The 20,111-nt window shown below is 33.0% G+C and overlaps 1 protein-coding gene across 4 annotated transcripts in view; it reads left to right on the plus strand.

Moving 5' to 3' along the window:
- The window catches only part of Cfap47 (cilia and flagella associated protein 47), a 424,450-nt gene that overhangs the window by 276,483 nt on the left and 127,856 nt on the right, over positions 1-20,111 (plus strand). For all 4 annotated transcript variants that reach the window (XM_058585745.1, XM_046465022.2, XM_058585744.1 and 1 more), the window contains one exon: positions 6,589-6,700. In XM_058585745.1, the coding sequence (XP_058441728.1) occupies positions 6,589-6,700 (112 nt within the window). The remainder of the gene's footprint in view (positions 1-6,588; positions 6,701-20,111) is intronic.

The raw sequence follows: 20,111 nt of genomic DNA on the forward strand, positions 1-20,111 counted from the left end.
AAGCCTGTCAAAAATTTGATGAAACCAAATTACAGAACAATTTCTTAACATTGGTTATTTTGTTTTGTTTTCATGACAGAGATGATATTTTTATTTAATTTTATTTTTCATAATCATTGAACTTTTAAAATGATGTGACTTTAAAAACTAATACTTATGCTATATTAACTATACTGTCTAATTATAAAAGTGGAATTAATAAAATTATTATCATAGGCAACAGTAACTGTGATTTTTTCATCACTTTATTACACAAATAATACTGAAATAATATTGTACAGAAATATGATTGCTAAATCACATAGTAATTCTATTTTTAATTTTTTGAGGAACTTCCATATTGTTTTCCATAATGGCTGTACTAATTTACATTCCCACCAATAGCATAAAATATTTCCTTTTCCCCCACATATTCACAAACACTTGTTATCTCCTGTCTTGTTGATAGTAGCCATCTTAACAGGTGTGGGATGATATCTAATTGTGATTTTTATTTGCCTTTCCTTGAGGATTATTGATTTTGTGTACTTTTTTTGTACGAGGGTTTGAACCCATAGGTGCTTAACCACTAAGCCACATCCCCAGCCCTATTTTGTATTTTATTTAGAGACAGGGTCTCACTGAGTTGCTTAGTGCCTTGATTTTGCTGAGGCTGGCTTTGAATTTGCAATCCTCCTGCCTCAGCCTCAGGAGCTGCTGGGATTATAGGCATGAGTTACTGTGCCTGGCTGATTTTGTATACTTTTTATGGTTAAAAAAAAGTATATTTAGAAGTAGCTTGCTGCACTAAGTTCATATGATGCCATTTTTGTTGGCAACATCCAAAGCATCATATTCTGGAGTCAGTCAAAGATTATGCCTTTTTAGATCCATTAGACCAGATTTGATTATTGACCTTGGACCCATCAGTGTCATAGGATATGTGTTTGGTTTGGTGGTTATAAATATAAGTATGTTGATAATGGCATAGTGGTCAATCTTGTTCCTCCTGAAGGTGCTATTCCCAGGATATTTGGACTGCCTCAGGAGCCACAATATCTTAGACAGCCAGAAAATGCGTAATACAGTGATCTTTTCTTTATGGCTGTAGATATATTTCAGCACTGTCTTTTGGCCTTTGAACCCTTTTCTTTGGCTTCCTCCTTGAGAGGTACAAGAATGTCCTTCTTGCTTTAGGGGCCAACTTAGTGAAAAGGCATGTTTAGAACTTTAAAAAATATGCCTGGTAATCATGTCTTCTTTGGAATAAATGTCTATTCAGGTCCTTTGTAATTAATTAAGTTACTTGGCTTTTTGCTATTGAACTACATGTGTTCCTTATATATTTTGTATATTATACCCTAATCAGTATGACTTCCAAATATTTTCTTCCAGTTTATAGGTTGTTTTGTCATTTTATTATTTCCTTTATTATGTATAAGCTTTTAAAATTCGATGTGGCTCCATTTGTTTGTTTTCTTTTGGGGCCCTGCTTTTGGTGTCATATGCAGAAAATCATTACCAAGAATAATGTCAAGGAAAATTTCCCCTATACTTTCTTCTAAGAGTTTTACAGGTTCAGGTCTTATACCTAAGTCTTTAATCCATCTCAAGTAAACTTTTGTGCACAACTGTCCTTTCTCCATTGTGTATCTTTGGTGCCCCTGTCAAAGTTTAGCTGGCCCTATATATGTGAGTTTATTTCTGAGTCTTTTTTTCTGATCAATTGGTCCATATGTGTGTTCCCATACTGGCACCATACTATTTTGATTACTATGGGTATGTAATGTAATTTGAAATCAGGAACTGTGATGCCTCCAAACTTGTTCTTTGTTCTCAAGATTGCTTTGGCAATGATTCCATTGGAAATGAAACCAGTATTTGAAATAATTTAATTTCCATGTTCATTGTAGCATTATTCACAACAGCCAAGATATGGAAAAAAACCCTAAATGCCCATCAATGGATGAATGGGTGCACAATATATGGTGTGTGTGCATGTGCATGCGCATGTGTGCATTGTAATGAGATATTATTTAGCCATATAAAGAAAGAAATCTTGTCACTTGCAACAACATGGATAACTTGGAGAACATCACATTAGGTGAAATAAGCCAGAGTCTGGGGGCTGGAGGAGATGGGGAGATGTTGATCAAAGAGTGTATACTTTTAAGTATACAAAGAATAATTTGGGGAAAATTAATGTACATAGGGTAACTAACTCTAGTTAATAATGTTATATAGTGTGTTATAATCATGTTATATAGTATGAGGTGATGGATATATTAATTGACTTGATTGTGGTAATAATTTCACATTATCCATGTATATCAAATCCTCACATTATACACCTTAAATACATGCAATTCATATTTATCAATTTTAGATCAAGGGTAGAAAAACAAAAAGAAAAAATCTAACTAATATAGACCCAACATTGGTTAAAAAAATCCTTAACTTTAATAGGAATAGTACATTAGCTTAGTTTGAATATTTACTCTTTTACCATTTTTCATAAAGCATGTCATAGATGGTTTTACACAGGTAGTGTCAATGCTATTTAAAATCATTGAATACTAAGTCATGTCGATATCAGAGAAAAGGAACTAAAAGGGAAGAATAGTTTAACCCCCATTCTTGCTGAAATAGAATAAGGGATGATGATTATGAGTCTAGGTTTTTATTTATTTATTTGGTACTGGGGATTGAACTTAGAGGTGTTTTACCACTGAGCTACATCCCCAACCCTTTTTAATTTGAAATGGATTTGTTAAGTTCCTGAGGATGGCCTCAAACTTGTGAGCATCCTGCCTCAGCCTCCTGAGTTGCTGGAATTACAGGTGTGCACCACTGTGCCTGACTGGAGATTAGGTCTTTTAGATCATCAAAGCCACATGAGCAGACAGGACAGAGCCCTGATACCTTGATTTCTCTCCCATCAGAAGCTTTTCACTACTTGAAAATCTTGATACAATAATTTGGGCTTAAGAACTCCTAAAGACTTGGATTATTTTCAGAGTATAAAATTGCAGTGAATATATTTCTGTAATTAGATATTAAATGATAAAGTAATGAAATATTAGTTGATTAAAATATTAATAATATTGTTCATATATTCCAAATTTGCCAATATTTTTACATGTCTATATTTAAATAGCTCTAACAATTACAAAAGAAGAGAAACATTATCTATGGCCTCAGAATGTTTGTGCATATGGTTATTATCAATAGATAAAATATCACCATTCTTAGCCCGGTATTGTGTTGCATGCTAGTAATCCCAGCAACTCCAGAGGCTGAGGCAGGAGGATTACAAATTCAAAGCCAGCCTCAGCAATTCAGCAAAGCCTTAATCAAATTAGATAGACCCTGTCTCCCCCTCCTGCCCCCCCCCCACACACACATACATACACACACACACACACACACTCATACACATAAAGGTTTGGGGATATGACTCAGTGGTTAAGCTCCCCTGGGTTCAATCCCCAGTACCTTCCCCCACCAAGATATATAGAGAGGGCAGGGCACCTTCCTTAATTAGAAAGTTACCATAAATGTTAAGGTATATGTACCAAAATGATGATTCATTTGCATAGCCAATTTGCTATTTTTTTCACTCATAATATTTGGGTTTATTACTTGGGTTTTGTTTGTTTGTTTTTGTGGTGCTGGGGCTTGAACCCAGGGCCTTATGCATGTGAGGCAAGAACTCTACCAACTGAGCTATAACCTCAGCCCCTTATTGTTTGTATTTTGATGTGAATTCTACTGATGAACAATTGAGTTGCTTCTAAGAGAAAGGGTAGACTGAGAATCTTCATAGTGTGTGGTTTCATCATATACTTGTTTTGGGGGGAGCCACTTAAATGCTTCTAATCCACCATCTGTAAAATGCAGTTGACTTCTATGCATTCAAAGGCCTATTCACTTTATTTCCTTTTCTTTTTCATCTTCCAATATTTTTAGCTTTGTTAAATTATTTCCTTTAACCTATATTCTTATTTTTTCCATTATGAAAGAAAATTTCCCTCTAATCATATTCCTTCTTCAGTTACTATCCTCTTTATTTTCAATAATTTCTAAACTTTTTGAAAGAACAGTATTTATATGATCACTTCTTATTTCATGGCAGTCCATTTGTGGCTCCTATACTCTGTTAACAATCACTACATCTGAGATCACTTATGACTTTGAGCAGTTCCTTTCCCAAGTTATCTGCCTCAAGATCCCTGTAGTGTTTGACACTGTTAACCTGCCTTCTAACACTCTTTACCTTTTATTGTATATCATTCTATATTGTTTACTGACATTTCTCTTTTTTTAATTTTTTTATTTTTTTTATTTTTTATTGTTGGTTGTTCAAAACATTGCATAGTTCTTGATATATCATCTTTCACACTTTGCTTCAAGTGGGTTATGAACTCCCATTTTTAGCCCATATACAGATTGCAGAATCACATCAGACATTTCTTGATTATTATTTATCTTGTCCTTTTTTCCCATCTCTCTAGCTTCCACATAAAAGAGATAACCTTGACTTTCTGAGTCTGGCTTATTTCACTCAGCATGATGTTCCCCAGTACCAGCGATTTTCTAGCAAATGACATACTTTCATTCTTGTTTATGGCTGAGTAAATCTCCATTTTATATTTTTAAAATATGCATTTTATCTTATTCCTACAAGAACAGTTTGAAATAGAAGATTGAGACTAACAATATGAGAGAGAAAATAAAAATTTAGAAAGCCTAGTTGACATATAGGTAAAATGCTATGGAATGTTATCAAACCAAAAAAGTAGTAGAAAATAATTACACAATAAGGAAGAGAAGCAATGAGGGACTTCCAAAAATGTGGTGCAAGGAGTTTTGTAAACCTATTTCTTTAAAGTAGTAGTAACAGTGGCAAAAACTGTCAAAATCAAATTTTTTAGAAATCTGGAAATTAAAGAAGTAAAACAATCTGAGTAAATTTTTATTTTAAAAAAAACCTCTAAATCATGGTGAAAGTAGAATGATTTGTGGCTTTTAGCTTGATCTACTCCTATCTCCCTCAGCTCTGCAATCTTAACAACTATAGTAGTAGTTAAAACCAGAGGCCTTTCAAACAAGAAAATAGGCAGATTGTGTATGGATCACTATTTGACTTTTCTCAAAGTTTCCTGGAAACATCTCATTAGCAAGGTATTATCTCATTTGACTTGTCTCAGAGTTTTATTTGATCAAAGAATCCTATGTTTAGAGTATTTGTCAAAAAATCTTCAGCAACAATTGTTCAAATTACAGTATCCAGAGACTGCAGTAACAGTAGCAAACAATAAAAGTTTGGTTCAAAACTTGAAAGGAGTATCTGGAACATGAAATACCACTAGGAAAATTTAAAACCTCTGAAATATCCTGTGGATCAAGCAGATCATATATATGTGCATTATATGTGCATATATATATGTGTGTGCATGTTCAAGAAAGACATGAGGGCATCCAAGTATTTTGCCTCTGGCTGACATAAATGTACTTCTTGAAATGGAAATTAAAGCTACAACTGAGTTTTAAACTACCTCAATGTTGATGGTATACCACAACATATATATATATGGTGCTCCTTTGCAATGGGTAGAACACTTATTGGTTCAGGGCATTTAAAGAACCTGTGACAAATCATTGCTGATTACTGAGCTAGTAGCTAAGCAGGGACTTTAGTAGGCACATATTATGTATTATGAATGTAGATTTCTAGAATTAATCCATAAATAATTTGTGCATGGCCTATAAAGGATATTTATATTTTCTAAGCATCAATGACCTTGATAAAAGTAGCAGTACAAAATAAACATTGGTTTTCTGTAAGAATAATTTCCTTTGTTCTATTTTTTAATAAGTCTCTTCTTAGATTTTTTCCACTATATATTTTTGTGATTGTTTTTCTTTTAAAAGTGAATAATTTTAATGGAAGTATTCAAATTAAATTTTAGTAGTTCTATATTTTAGTTTGTCACACTAATTTCATGTAGTATAATGTGAGGAACCAATCTGAATGATTCATATTCTCCTTCCTGGAGTGGAGAGGCTTTGATGGTTACTACATCTCATAGTGACTTGGACATTGCCCTGGTCCCGGAAGTTTGAGGAAGCATCTTCAGACGTAGGCATGTCGTCCCATGGATTGAGCTATGCTTACCTGTTCCTTTGTGATATTACTCCTTTGCCCTGTTTGGGATAGAATATTCCATGGAAACGCCCTTTGTGTGTCCCCTTCTCTTGCTCTGCTTTTGAGTGTGGCCTTCCTAGATGTCAGTCAGTCTGCTGACAGCAGACATCACAAAGCTATACTCAAACCCCTGAAACCTGACCCCTTGCCTCATTTGAATGGCTTCTCCCCAATAAAAGGGTTCAACAAATGGCTCTCTCTCTTTCTGCAGACCCCTAAGGTCAGAGGAGCCATCACAGGACCCCAAAGAAAAAGGTATCACTGTCTCTTGTGTGGTTATTTCATGCAGCCCAATTCCCCTGGAGTGACCTTGAGTGTTTTAGTCATGAAGAACACAACAGTATTACATATTAAAACATAAAAAAATTATATAATTCTTATTTTTCAATTCTCTTTTTTAGGTATCATCAGATCTATCAATAGTGTGGGGAAATCCATATATCACTATAGACCCTGATAATTCAGTTCCATATATTCTACATGTGTGCCCTTGGAAACGTGGTGTATTCAAAGGTATCAAATCCATTAATAAAATATTATTATAGCTCACACTAGATGGAAATACGATAAGAATTTTAATTATAATTTATATTTTCCTTTCTAAATGTCTCAGAGTGAGATTTAGTTTTGCATTTCTGTAATTAGCTTTCTAAACAATCTGACCTTTAGGTCATTTATTTTATGCCTGGTTCTAGATTATCTTTTTAATTTTTTGTTAGTGCATTTTTGTTATACATAATAGTGAAGCTCATTTTGACATATTCATAAATGCATATAACATTTTTCTCCATTTCAATACCTAGTACCTCCTTTTTCTCTCCCCTCCTCCTATGCTTTGACCCTTTCCTCTTCTCTATTGGTCTTCTTCTACTTATTTTTTTTTTAAATTGATGCATTATAGGTATATATAGAATTGAAATGCACTGTGATCTATTCACACATGCACATAACATAATTTGATCAACTTCATTCCTCAGATCTTCCCCTCTCTTTTTCCTCCTCCCTCCTTCTTGGGCCCCCATCTCTCCTCTACTGATCTGCCTTCCATTTTCATAAGATCCCCTTTTTAAAATTCCTTACTTCCCTCTAGCTTCCACGTATGAGAGAAAACATTCAGCTCTTGACTTTCTGAATCTGGATTATTTCACTTAGTATGATGTTCTCCATTTCCAACCATTTACCAGCAAATGACACAATTTCATTTTTCTTCATGGATGAGTAGAACTCTATTGTGTATATATACCACGTTTTCTTTATCCATTCATCTATTGACAGATACCTAGGCTGGTTTTGTAACTTGGTTATTGTGGATTGTGCTGCATTTATCACTGTAGCATGCTGATTATAGTTCTTTTGGATAAATCCAAAGGAGAGGGATAGCTGGGTGGAAACTTCATACTGCTTTCCCAAGTGGTAGTGCTGTATTATCTTTATCATTTATTCAATTTTATTTGTCAACAATTTTTAGAAGTAGTTAAGAGTATTTATGTTTAAAATTTGATAAACACATTCAAATACTTGTATAAATGTACAAACTGAATAATATTTTATGAGAATGTCTGTTTACAGAGTTGTGTCTTATAAAACATCTATATGAACATAATTGATATTTTGAAAATAGTTTAAAGACTTGGTATGTGTGAAATTTTCTTACTTTATCTCTAATAAAGCATTAATTTATACAAGTTTTCTGAAAGGTTCCTGAACAGAATTACTTGCCTGGAAATGGGGGTGATAGGTATTCCTACAAGCTTTTGAAGGGAGGAAGATAAGATGTGATAGAAGATAAATAGCTAGAACTAAAGAGCTATGATTCATCAAAGGAAATGGTTTTCCTAATTGGGAGAGAATTAAATCCATTGAAAGATGGAATCTACTAAGGAAATTATTAAAATGGAGGTAACTAGATACAACTTTAGAAGTGTAGAAAACATACACCTAGAAGTTTTCTTGTGCTCCATGGAAGTACTAGCCTCTTATCCCTGTGTACCTCAACAAACACTATTTGAGGAAAGGATCTACATCTAGCATAGAAGGTATAGGAAGATGCTGCAAAGCAGAAAGTACAGAGAATATTCTAAATGCCAATGTTATTATCAAGTAGAAGGGAAATTTCAGAATAGCAACCACAATGCTCCAGTTCCTACAGCTGTGACAGAATGCAATGTGTAAGAAGAATCTACATACCCATCCCCACTCTCTGCCTTTTAATGTGCTTAACCTCAAATGTCAACATAGCAACAGTGCTTAGCATTTTCTGAAATCTTCCCACTACTTTTTGAGATAATGAGCTTTATAAAGTCTGTGAATAAATCGCCTGGTAGGTACATTTGAGCTATAATGACCCTATTTCCAAACATGTCAGTGAAGTCACATTTTGCCATTTTTTAGGTAATCCAGAAGATATAAATTGGATTCAAGAAAATGTTATTTCAATTTTAATTGTAATGATCTATGATAAATCTTAATAGTTGGTGGTGGATCTTCCTTAGGTTTACAATTTTAGCTAGCCTTTTGTAAAAGCATCATGTCATTCAAATTTTCATGATTCTTTTTCATAAAACATAATGAATATCAATTTCATGTTCTATAGAAAGCAGCCAGTTATGTTACTCGTGAGAAGGAACATAAAAGGAACCACAAACTGTGGAACATCATTGAATTGGAAATGTTTATGAATGTGTCAACTAAAGCCCCTGGTCCATGAAAAGGTCTCTAAGTTGTTGAAATGAACCTAAGAAAAAATTGCCTGATTAGATTTGACATGCCTTTTCCTTGTATAATTGTTTCCTTGATTTTTGTCAGGTTTTGTAAGATCATTAAATTTCAGTACTTATTTTCACTAATCAGATATAGTTAAGATACTCTTTAATGCATAAGACATCAGAACCTTAATCAGGCATCCTTTTAGATTGGTCAGAACTGGAACATAAATTTTCTAATTATTTTGAATGTTACCACTAAATACAAAGATGGATATGATATAGCTCCAACCTCCCAGGAATTTATAACTGATTGTAGGAATGTATATACATGAACCATCTCAATCAGGGTATACTATGATATACCAAAATTTTAGAGAATTTCACAGGGGATATTGGTTTGATTGGGACCTTGAATGATGATCTGAGATTTATCAGCTAATATGGGTGAGAAGGACATTCCTGCAGAGAAAACAACCTTATAGAAAAAACAAAGACAATTTCTTTAAATAATTTTTTTTTGAGAGGAGGAAAAGTTTATTTGGGGGCTCACAGTTCAGAGGTCTCAATCCATAGACAGCTGGCTTCCTTCCTTAGGATTTGAGGTGAGACAGAACATCATGGCGGAAGAGTGTGGTGGAGGGAAGCAGCTCACATGATGATCAGAAGGCAGAAAAAAAGTTTAAATAAAATTTTAAAAATGCTTGTGCTGGGGTTTATGAGTATTTGATTGGAATGCAGAGTGACATACAGTTAGAAATACAGGTAGACTTTTTGGGGAAGAGTTTTGTTTTACCTATTGCAGTGGGAGCTATTGAAAATGTCTGAGGAAGTACAAGGCATGAGTTGACTGAGTGCTGATAAGGAAAAGTCTGGAGATAATAAAGCAAATGGGAGGAGAGAGACAGGGTAGTTAAATCTGGGAGATCAGTTACAGTTCTTTGACAGTATGCCAAGTAATCAGTTCTTAATATTAGCTTGTGACCCCACTTTGAAAGACAGATCCTAAAATAAGAGTTTAATTGCAAGTACTTTATCTAAGAGATGATCAAAGGAAGCATTCTGAGAGAATGGAAAGGAAGATGCTGAAGGATAAAGCTAATAAAAAGTAAGGTATCTAGTAGATTATTTCTGAAAACTAGGAGACCTTACCTGAGACCTCCAGATGGAATCATCACACTGAATGGCAAGTAAATTGGGGCATTTATCCTCTAACTTCTGTCCATTAATGACTAGTGTGTTATTAAGGCCGGTTCCCATGACAGTGAATCTTCACAGCCAAAAAGAGTTATAACGGGGGATATCAGTGGGGATACTAATGGCATGTATTAACCTTGGCCTAAACATTCTTGATACAGTAATGGGAAATTCTCTCCTACTGTTCATGATCTTTAGTAACCTGGCAACTCCAAAAAGTAGATAACAATTATCAATTTTGACAATATCAGCAATCACTTTATATTTGGCTCAGTCACACCCAAAAGAGCTTTTTTTTTACTTGCTGAAAAGTGATTATGTTCATTTAGTTCAGCACAAGTATAAATTATAGCCACGATTCATTTATAAAAATTTGCAATTCATGAGTTAGCACACTGGAATGAGATCTGTTATGATGCTGGCACAAGAAAGCCTCATCAAAAAAAGAAAGAAAGAGAGAGAGAGAGAGAGAGAGAGAGAGAGAGAGAGAGAGAGAGAGAGAGAGAGAAAGCCTCATCTAAACAATTGAAAAAAAACTTTTAGTCAATCTTAAAATTTCTTTTCAGTGATCTTCTGCTTAATGTCAAAGTAAAATGTTTAATGTGTAGCAATAAATTTCTCTTTTTTTGGTACCTGTGATTGAACCCAGAGTCTCTTACCCATTGAAACACATCCCCAGCCCTTTTTATTTTTTACTGTGAGGCAAGGTCTTGCTAAGTTGCAGAGGCTGGCTTTGAACTTGCAATCCTCCTGCCTCAGCCTCTCAAGCTGCTGGGAGTACAGATGTGTGCCACCATGCCAGGCAAAGTTTTTCTTATATTAAGCCCACATTTAAACAGGATAGAAGTAGTTATTCTTATTGGCATTCTGCTATTCTCAATATTTATTTCAAAGACATGTTTTACCAATGACCAGCTTTTAAGATGATAAATTCAGTTCCAAATATGATTTCTTTTTTTTAAATTTTTTTATTTGTCCTACTTAGTTGTACATGACAGCAGAATGCATTTCAATTCATCATACACAAATGGAGTGCAACATTTCAATTCTCTGGTTGTACACGGTATAGAGGTACAAAATTCGTGCAATCATACATGTACCTAGAGTACTGATGTCTATCTCATTCCACCATATTTATGTTTGAAGAATGCTGCTTGTCATGTATTTTCAGAATGTGATGCTGAGCAAAAGTAGTGTCATTAACATTTTCATTTAAAGCTTGGGCAGTGTGTTCAAGTCATCCACCATGTTACATGGCAAAAATGCATATCTTGTGCATTACTATTTCTTGTTTAACTGTTATTTTGTTTCAAAAGAGTATATTCATACATTAAAAAATTTGATTTTCAATGTTTTCATAATATTTCCCTTTAAAATTTTTCAGGATAAAATTAATATTATGTATGTATTTTAGATTTAGCTTGTATCTTAAGATTTCAAAACCAATAGAATTAGTTTAAGAAAAAAGTTTAACGCTAAATATAATCATAAAAGCCTTATTTCATTTCTGCTTTTATAAAATAATTTTACATATTTCTTTGTAAAGTATCAAGAAATAATTTCCTTTATAAAAAGAGCTCTTTGAGATTTGCCTTTCTTCTAAACTACAAACCAAGTTACTTTTTATATCCTAAGTGATCCATTCTTTGATTTTTGCCATTTAAATAATGTCTAACTATATCAGAACTTCAAAGAATACTACTATAACAATTGAGGATTGCTTTACATAAAATCTCATTTTTTTGAGTTTATCTATTTTAGGAATATCTAATATTTTCTCAAATAATTGCAACTTTTTAAAACAAAGGCCATCATCAATATGATTGTTTTTTTATAATTTAATGTTACATGGAGAACAGACTTAGAATCCCCTTCCTACTCCCACTTTCAATTTCTGGACACACCACTAGGTTATTCAAACCCCAGAGCCTCAATTTTTTTCATTCATGGAATGACAATATGCATACTCTCCAAATCACCAGCTGTTGTTCTATCAGTGGTTGTTAATACAGCAGAGTCCCTAAATCAGAATGCAAAGAAATTAATAAACAAATATTAGCTCCTCTCATTATTTTATATGATTTGACAAATATGATTTCAATACCCATATGTCTTTCTCATATTATGTAACTCTGTGTAATTCACATAACCTCACTGAATGTCAATAATTTTAAAATATAATATAAATTTTAAATTTATAATATAAATTTAAAATATACTTTTAAATTATGGGTAATATTTAACCTTTCAAGATGGATATGGGCATTAAATGGGAATATATGAAAAGTGTCCATCTAGTAGATGATTTGTTAATCTCTATTATTCATATTAAATATACTTATCTCCCATCTCCACTCATCTACCCTTCCCGTTTGAAAAAAGAGTCTTTTCTGACATTGCAAAAAAAATGTGTAGAAGCATCATTTGCACATGAACACTGTGTTAATATAAATTTACCTCTATTCTTTTAATATAGCAGGTCCTAGAAGAAAGCTATTTAAGAATCTATCCGGCTTTAGAGATGCATGATATAAATGTAAAATCTATCATTCATATATATATATATATACTGTGCATACTCTTTAAAGTTTATTAGAATTCTAATTATTATCAGTTTAGTTTTTTATGTGTTTTACTAACTATTGAACAAAACATATTTTCTTTATTAATAATAACTACTAACACTACATATACTTCTCTAATCTTCAAACAGTGTTTGATATAGGTACTATTATTTATCTTGTTTTACTTAAGAGGAAACGGAGGTGGAGAAAACTTCACTTGTTGACAGTAATATCACTTGTCAATGGCAGACGTGGATTTGAACCTGTAAAGTTTGGTTCCAGAATATTTGCTTTGTATCACTCTACTGTATTGTCTCTCTTTAATGTTGAAAGAAACTTAGTAAATATAACACCACAAAAAATCTTAAGATATTATTAAACATAGAGTTTTGCTTTTTCTGTATTCTTTTACTCCTTAGTATTCCCTTCCTAATTTGGCAGGCAAATGGCTAAAATGCCAGATGACTATGTATTCCTGTTTTGAAAATATCTTAACAGGATATAGGAATATGGGGAATTTGGAGCTGTGGTCCCTACTCTATCTTTACTTTTCTCAATGGAAAAGCCAGGAAGAGTACAATTAAAACACCTGGCCAAAACTGAGTTGGGATCTTGTTGGCTTATTCCCATTACCAGCTTGGACTGAAATAGCTGTGGAAGCATACAAACTAGTCAGGTGCCACTGCTCTGTGAAAACAAGTGTTGGTTGCAAAAAAAGTATTTCGTGGTCTTTTAGATGAAAGGAATGTTTTATAAAAGCAGGGCCTTGAGGCACTGCAGAGAGAATAGATTAGTTTTGCTTGGATCCTCTCATGGATCTTTGGATTCTCCTCTGCTTTTATCTTCTCTGCTTTCCCAAACAGCTTGAGCTATGTTTCATGATGATTTTAGCCACCTGCAAGATATTACTCTCAAGGATTTTTGAGCACTAGATCTTTTCTTCCAGACCCACATACCTCGAAACAAGATATGTGCTAATTCTAACCCCAACTCCAATTTAAAAGATTGGCTAGAGATAGATTTATTCACGTTAATAGATCAGTGAGTGATGTCTCATACGGCTTTCTCTGCCTTTACACAGCCAGGCCAGAATCAGCCTCTAGGCCACATAGCAGCAGGTATATAGTCAATATTGAATGACAGAAGTAATGTATTTCAGAAATTGTTTCTAAAATATTAAAAAGCATAGTCAGTAATGCAAAAATAGGAGTGCAATAAAATATAAGAACCACCATCAAGGAAGATTTAGACCTTGAAGTGCAGCATAAATTTGGCAAGGGCATAAATTTGGCAAGGGCATACACTTTGTCAGGATAAAGGAAATACACTCCTGCAACTTGAGTGTTTACCATGAGGCCCATGTTAAATTGACACAGAGCTCACTTGTAATTCTCAATTATGTATAGGAGGCATAGTTCTCCCTGGGAGTGTAAGGCAGACAGTAGATGCTCTATTGAGTATAAATTCAAGTTGTTTTAGGAAGAACGATCCAGTGGCTGATGAATTCACCCAGGATATTCTAATTAAAGTCTTTATATTTGAACGTTGAACTACTAAGTCACACTTAGCATTTTTTTATAAATATTAATTTTTTTTCTCTAATACATGTTCATTCTCACTCTCTGGATCTCACTGTGTGTGTGTGTGTGTGTGTGTGTGTGTTTGTGAGTGAGTGGGTTTTTTTTTTCTTGGCTAATCAAAAGAATTTTAGTTGGTTTTACAGTTATTTATAGTCAAGTGAAATATGATCTAGTAGGTCAATGGTTTTTCTCAGAGAAGACATAAGAATCTCAGATACAGGGGTTTATTATAAAATATTTATTCATACTGTTTCTAGAAAATATTTTTAGAAACTTTTCTAATTTAAAACACCCTTCAAAGATACTTTCCTTATATGTGAGTAATTAACCCAAACTTACTACAATTAGTATAATTAGGAGATCACTCAGAAATTATGAAATATTAAAAGATAATAGCTTTTTTTTCCCAAAGGCATAGACAGAGATTTATTTCAGAGAGTAGATACATTTTCGAGAGAGAATGATGACAATCTCAAGAGAGAGATGCCTTTGGGGTAAAACAAAGAATATGCATTCAAGGGAGAATGTAGGCTGTCTCCAGAGGGAGATACACCTGATAGTGGCTTTTAAATACTTTTTGAACATCAAAATTCTTCAAAATAGTTTACAAATACTGGCAAACCTCTGTTCTTGACCACTTTTGCAATTTTGTGAAGAGTGATCAATCACCTTTGTTTGTTATTCCAGGGATAAAAAATTTAAAGATGCCTTGTTATGCTAAAATTCTTTTCTGACTCATAATTTATTAAATAAGGTTACATCTGAATGAAAACAATAATAAAATAAAGGTTTTTACATGAAGAATTAGGAAGTCAAATTCATAGTGTAGTGAATCCAAACAAATAACCAAACATTTACCCTTGATACTAGTGAATCAGTTCTTTATGAAACTAGGGAAATATTGATTAATAGAAATTAGAGAGGGAGAGAAAGAGGTGGGGTGGGAGAGGGAGGGAGGGAGATATGATACATTCATAGATTAAAGTTCTGGGTATCTAGATATGGTGGCACCATTAATCATACTTCATTAATTATCTTGCACATGACATAGGAAGACCTCCCATAAGTGACTCTGAATTCCACTTGCATGTCTTTTTTTAAGAGAGAGAGAGAGAGAGAGAGAGAGAGAGAGAGAGAGAGAGAGAGATTTTTTAATATTTATTTTTTAGTTTTTGGTGGACACAACATCTTTATTTTATTTTTATGTGGTGCTGAGGATCGAACCCAGCGCCCCGCGCATGCCAGGCGAGCATGCTACCGCTTGAGCTGCATCCCCAGCCCCATATATCTTTTTTTAATTGATTCTTTTTAGTTATATATAACATTAGGATTCATTTTGACATAATTATAAAAGAATGGAATATAATTTGCTCTAATTCAGTCCCCAGTATTTTCTTTTCTTTTCCCTCCTCCCTTCCCCATTCCCTTCCCTCTAGTCTACTGAACATTCTGCTATTTACTTATTGATTGATTGATTTTAACTACTGTCTTGTGGATGTACATGATGGTGAGATTTCACTGTGGTATATTCATATATATACATAGGAAAGTGAGGTCAGATTCATTCCACTGTTCTTCCCTTACCCTGTTGCTCCTCCCTGCCCTCCAGTCCCCTTCCTGTACTACAATGATCTTTCTTCTACTTTGATGGACCCTTCCCCTTTTTCTTTTCTTTATTTTGAACTAGCTCAATTGAGCATCTTATTTATACTTCTGATTTGGGATGACTCAAAATTTCTATTGTTTTACTTATGAGCAATGCTGGCCAGGGAGTGGCAGGTATAATCTCTGAAACTGGCAGGATAATTTTTAACAGGTTTATTGTTGTAGAACTGACAATAAATCACACTTATTTAAAGTATACATTTTGAAAATATTTAACATACATATATATCTATGAAGCCTTTAACACAATTGAGATAATAAATATACCTATCGCTCCAAAAACTTTCCTTGTGCTCATTTTTGGTCCTTTTGTCCCACTTGATCTCTCATACCTCAAGCTACCCTAACTATAGGCAACCAATTATGTTACCTATCATTTTACACATATTTTATAACATTACATAAAAATGAATCATAAAGTGTGCATCCTTTATGGCTGCTGTATTTGTACAAAGTGATTATTTTGAGATCCATCCACATGGTTTATTAATAGTTTATTCCTTTTAATGCTGAACAGTATTCTATGGAAGATATATCAACATTTGTTTATTGATGAACATTTGTAAGGTTTTCCTATTTTAATTAAAAATAAAGCTGTGGGTTGAGGATATAGCTCAGGGGTAGAGCTCTTTACTAGCATATGCAAGGCCCTGATTCCATTCCCAGCACCCCCCCACACACACACACACATAAAAACATTAAAAAATAAGTTGCTATGCACATTCATGTGTAAGTCTTTGTATGGACATATGCTTTTATTCTTCTGGCATATAATACTTATGAATGAAATGGCCAGATCACCTGGCAACTGAGTGCATAATGTGTAAAGGAACTGCCAGTTTCCCAAAGAGGTTACTTTTTTTTTCCATCTCCACCAGCAGTAGGTTAGTGTTTTAGTTCCTTTACAACCATGAGCATATTTAGGAGGGTTAGTTATTTTAATTTTAGCCCTTTAAATTTGTGTATAATGGTATTACACTGTACTCTTATTTTGCATTTCTTTAATGAATAATGATATTGAACATTTTTTTATGTCCTTATCTGTCACCATATATTTTCTTTACTGAAATGTCTTTTCAAATCCTTTCCCTTTTGCCTTCTGCCTCTATTGGGTTGTTTATTTTCTTGTTATTAAATTTTCACAGATTTTTGTTTGTTATTTGTTTTTGGTACTGGCTATTCAACCCAGGGATGTTTATCACATAGCCACATCCCTAGCCCTATTTTTTTAAATTTTGAGACAGGATCATAATTAGTTGCTGAGGCTGTCTTCAAAATTTCAAAACTCCTACCTCATCCTCCCAAGCCATTGGCATTACAGGAGTGTGCCACTGTGCCTAGCTAAATTTCGAGAGTTTTAAAATACCTTAGATATATTGCAGATTCAGTTCTAGGTCACCACACTAAAGCATATTATTGAAATAAAGCAAGTGACATGAATTTTTTTGCTTTCTCAGTGCATATACAAGTTATGTTTACACTATACTGTAGTCTATTGTACAATAATATTATGTCTAAAAAACAGTGTACATACTTTAATTAAAAAATAATTTATGGAAAAATGCTAGCAATCATCTGAGCTGTGGGAAAAAATGGCTCTGGTAGATTTGCTCCAAGCAAGGTTTCCACAAACCTTCAATTTTTCAGAAATGCAATGTCTGCAAAGCACAATAAAGAAAAACACAATAAAAACAAATATGCTTATATATACATGTATAGTCTGGATACATGTTTTTTTTTTTTTTATCAGAGACATGTTTTCAAAAAATTTGTTCTATTCTGTTGCTTTCCTTTTAATTTTCTTCACAGTGTCTATTGAAGAGAAGTTTTTATTTTTTTGCTTAAATTTATCCTTTTATTTTTTTTCTTATATAGACCAGGAAGAATTAGAGTTTTCATAGCCAACTGGACCATCACTGCTTAAATATTTTGCTCCAGGCTCTGTTTATCACCCCTAATTTTGTTTTTCTCACATTCCCTTTTTCTTTCTTTCTTTCTTTGGTCCCCTAATGAAGAAAATAAGTTTAAAATAAGCTTAAAATAAAGCGAGAAAAAATCAAGGGAGATCTAGGCACAATGGTACACACCTATAGTGCTAGTACTTAGGACTGAGGCAGGAGGATCACTTGAACCCAGGAATTTGAGTTTAGCTTGGGACAACTTAAGAAGATCCCTCTCAAAAAGAAAAAAAAGAAAAAGAAAAAAAAAAAAGAAGAGGAGGTTTGGCAAATATTCCTGAGGCCATCTTAGCCTTCCTACTTAGATTATATTAAATAGTATGAGATTAGAGAAACAATAATTATTTAAGTTCATTTGATCATGTGTATGCACAGAACAAACACATATGAAAGAAAAAAAAACTTCTTGATTGAAGTAATAAGCTCTGAGAAATTCACAAATTGATAAATCTCAGTCATACAAGAATGTTCCTCCAGAGCCCTTCTCTATAAAAATAGGGAGTGATGAGGCATGAAGCTAGGGGAGAGGGCAGGATAACTATGAGGGGACTTAAGTCTGGGTTTTTCACAAACTAATATGAAATTAGAGAAAAGCCATCCCCAATTAAAAAAAAAAACTTGTATTCTAGGAAATGTTTGTCTTACTAGTTGTTGAAAGAAACAAGTTTTTTTAATCAACTATATAAAGGGTTTATAAAGGGGAAAAACAATTTTTTAAAATAAAAGATTGTGCTTTAGAAACTTTAATGGCTATAATTTCTATTATTAGATTTTTTTTCTCATACTCTTTAGACAAACTGAACATTTCTATTAAGTCAAAAATGCTGTATCTTAATGTAGAGTTGTTTTGACACACTACCATTATTTATTATGTTTATATCTTTACCAAAGCAGTCTAATAATTTTCCTATCACTCTGACAAATTCAAACAATAAGAATCAGATGTTTAATTCATGTTTGTTTCTTTTTGTATCAGTTGACCTTAGCCTGAATACTGCAATATAGGGAACAAAATAATCACATGTACATATATTGTGAAAAAAATTATCATGTTTTACAAACTCATATTCTGTGCAAATTTATTATTTACTGTGTTTGGTTCAAAGATTCATTGCTGAGAATAAATTGTTAAGCCTAATGGTATGCTTTGTAATAAGTACCTAATAATGCAACTTCTTATTTGTTCCACAACAGTTAATTAATAACTAAAAATAAAGTTAAACTTAAAAAGCTAATTGTTTAGAAATAAAATTAAATTTAAAATGGCATTTCCAAGAAAAAGGTTTTACATTAGAAAAAAGTGTAAATTAGTGGCATAATTCTACTAGGCATGGTTTAAAAATGTCCCTTCAATTAAAACTTAAACTTACAGAATAGACCCATAATTGCTTACATAGTTCTCTTCACTTATTTCTATTCATTAAGATAAATACTAAATTTAATTTCTCATTCTATTCTATAAAATATGGTCTTTTGATAATCATACAAGGCTCTAGAATTGTTTTTACCAGTGATTGCCCAATTTCTATTTGTTAAAAGAAATAAAAGTGTAATAAAACTTTGAGAAATGAATTGGAGGAAGGAAAAATATGCTGAGTTTATAATGGACCGAAATGAGTAAGAATAGAGAATGTCTATTTTCAATTCCTTTTTTTGTACTAGTGATTGAACCCAGGGGTGTTTAACCACTGAGCCAAATCCCTAGCCCATACACACACACACACACACACACACACACACACACACATACATTAGACAAACACACACGGGCTGGGGATATGACTCGTGTGTGTGTGTGTATGTGTGTGTATTATATATAATTCCTTCAAAATCTTTTTTTTCCCAGAAGGGTGTTCACTCTCAAAACTAAGATAATCTGGATTTTTAATTTCAATTTTAATTGTCTTTACAACAAATAAAATATGGAGACTACCATAATTCAATTACAGAATATTGGTAAACATTGATCTAAGCTATTTGATTATGATTCATGGCTAGGAACACATGGTTTATGTACAAAGCCTTGTTTATGTTAAGTTCATACGGAAAGATCAAGGCCAATTTATGCATTATTTCTGTAAGTATATTATCCCTAGTTTTAAAAATGAATACCAATCTTATAAAAGTAAATTTTAATTTAACAAAAATTCCAGATAGTGACAATTTTTGACACTAACAACCTTAATCACACAATATTTAGTATTTTACATATTAAATGTTCATATGAAAATTTGTACCTGGAGAATTATGATATATAA

This window comes from Marmota monax, unplaced genomic scaffold, assembly GCF_021218885.2.
Source record: "Marmota monax isolate L192 unplaced genomic scaffold, Marmota_monax_Labrador192_F-V1.1 WCK01_AAM20220418_F8-fsc00158, whole genome shotgun sequence".
NCBI lineage: Eukaryota > Metazoa > Chordata > Mammalia > Rodentia > Sciuridae > Marmota > Marmota monax.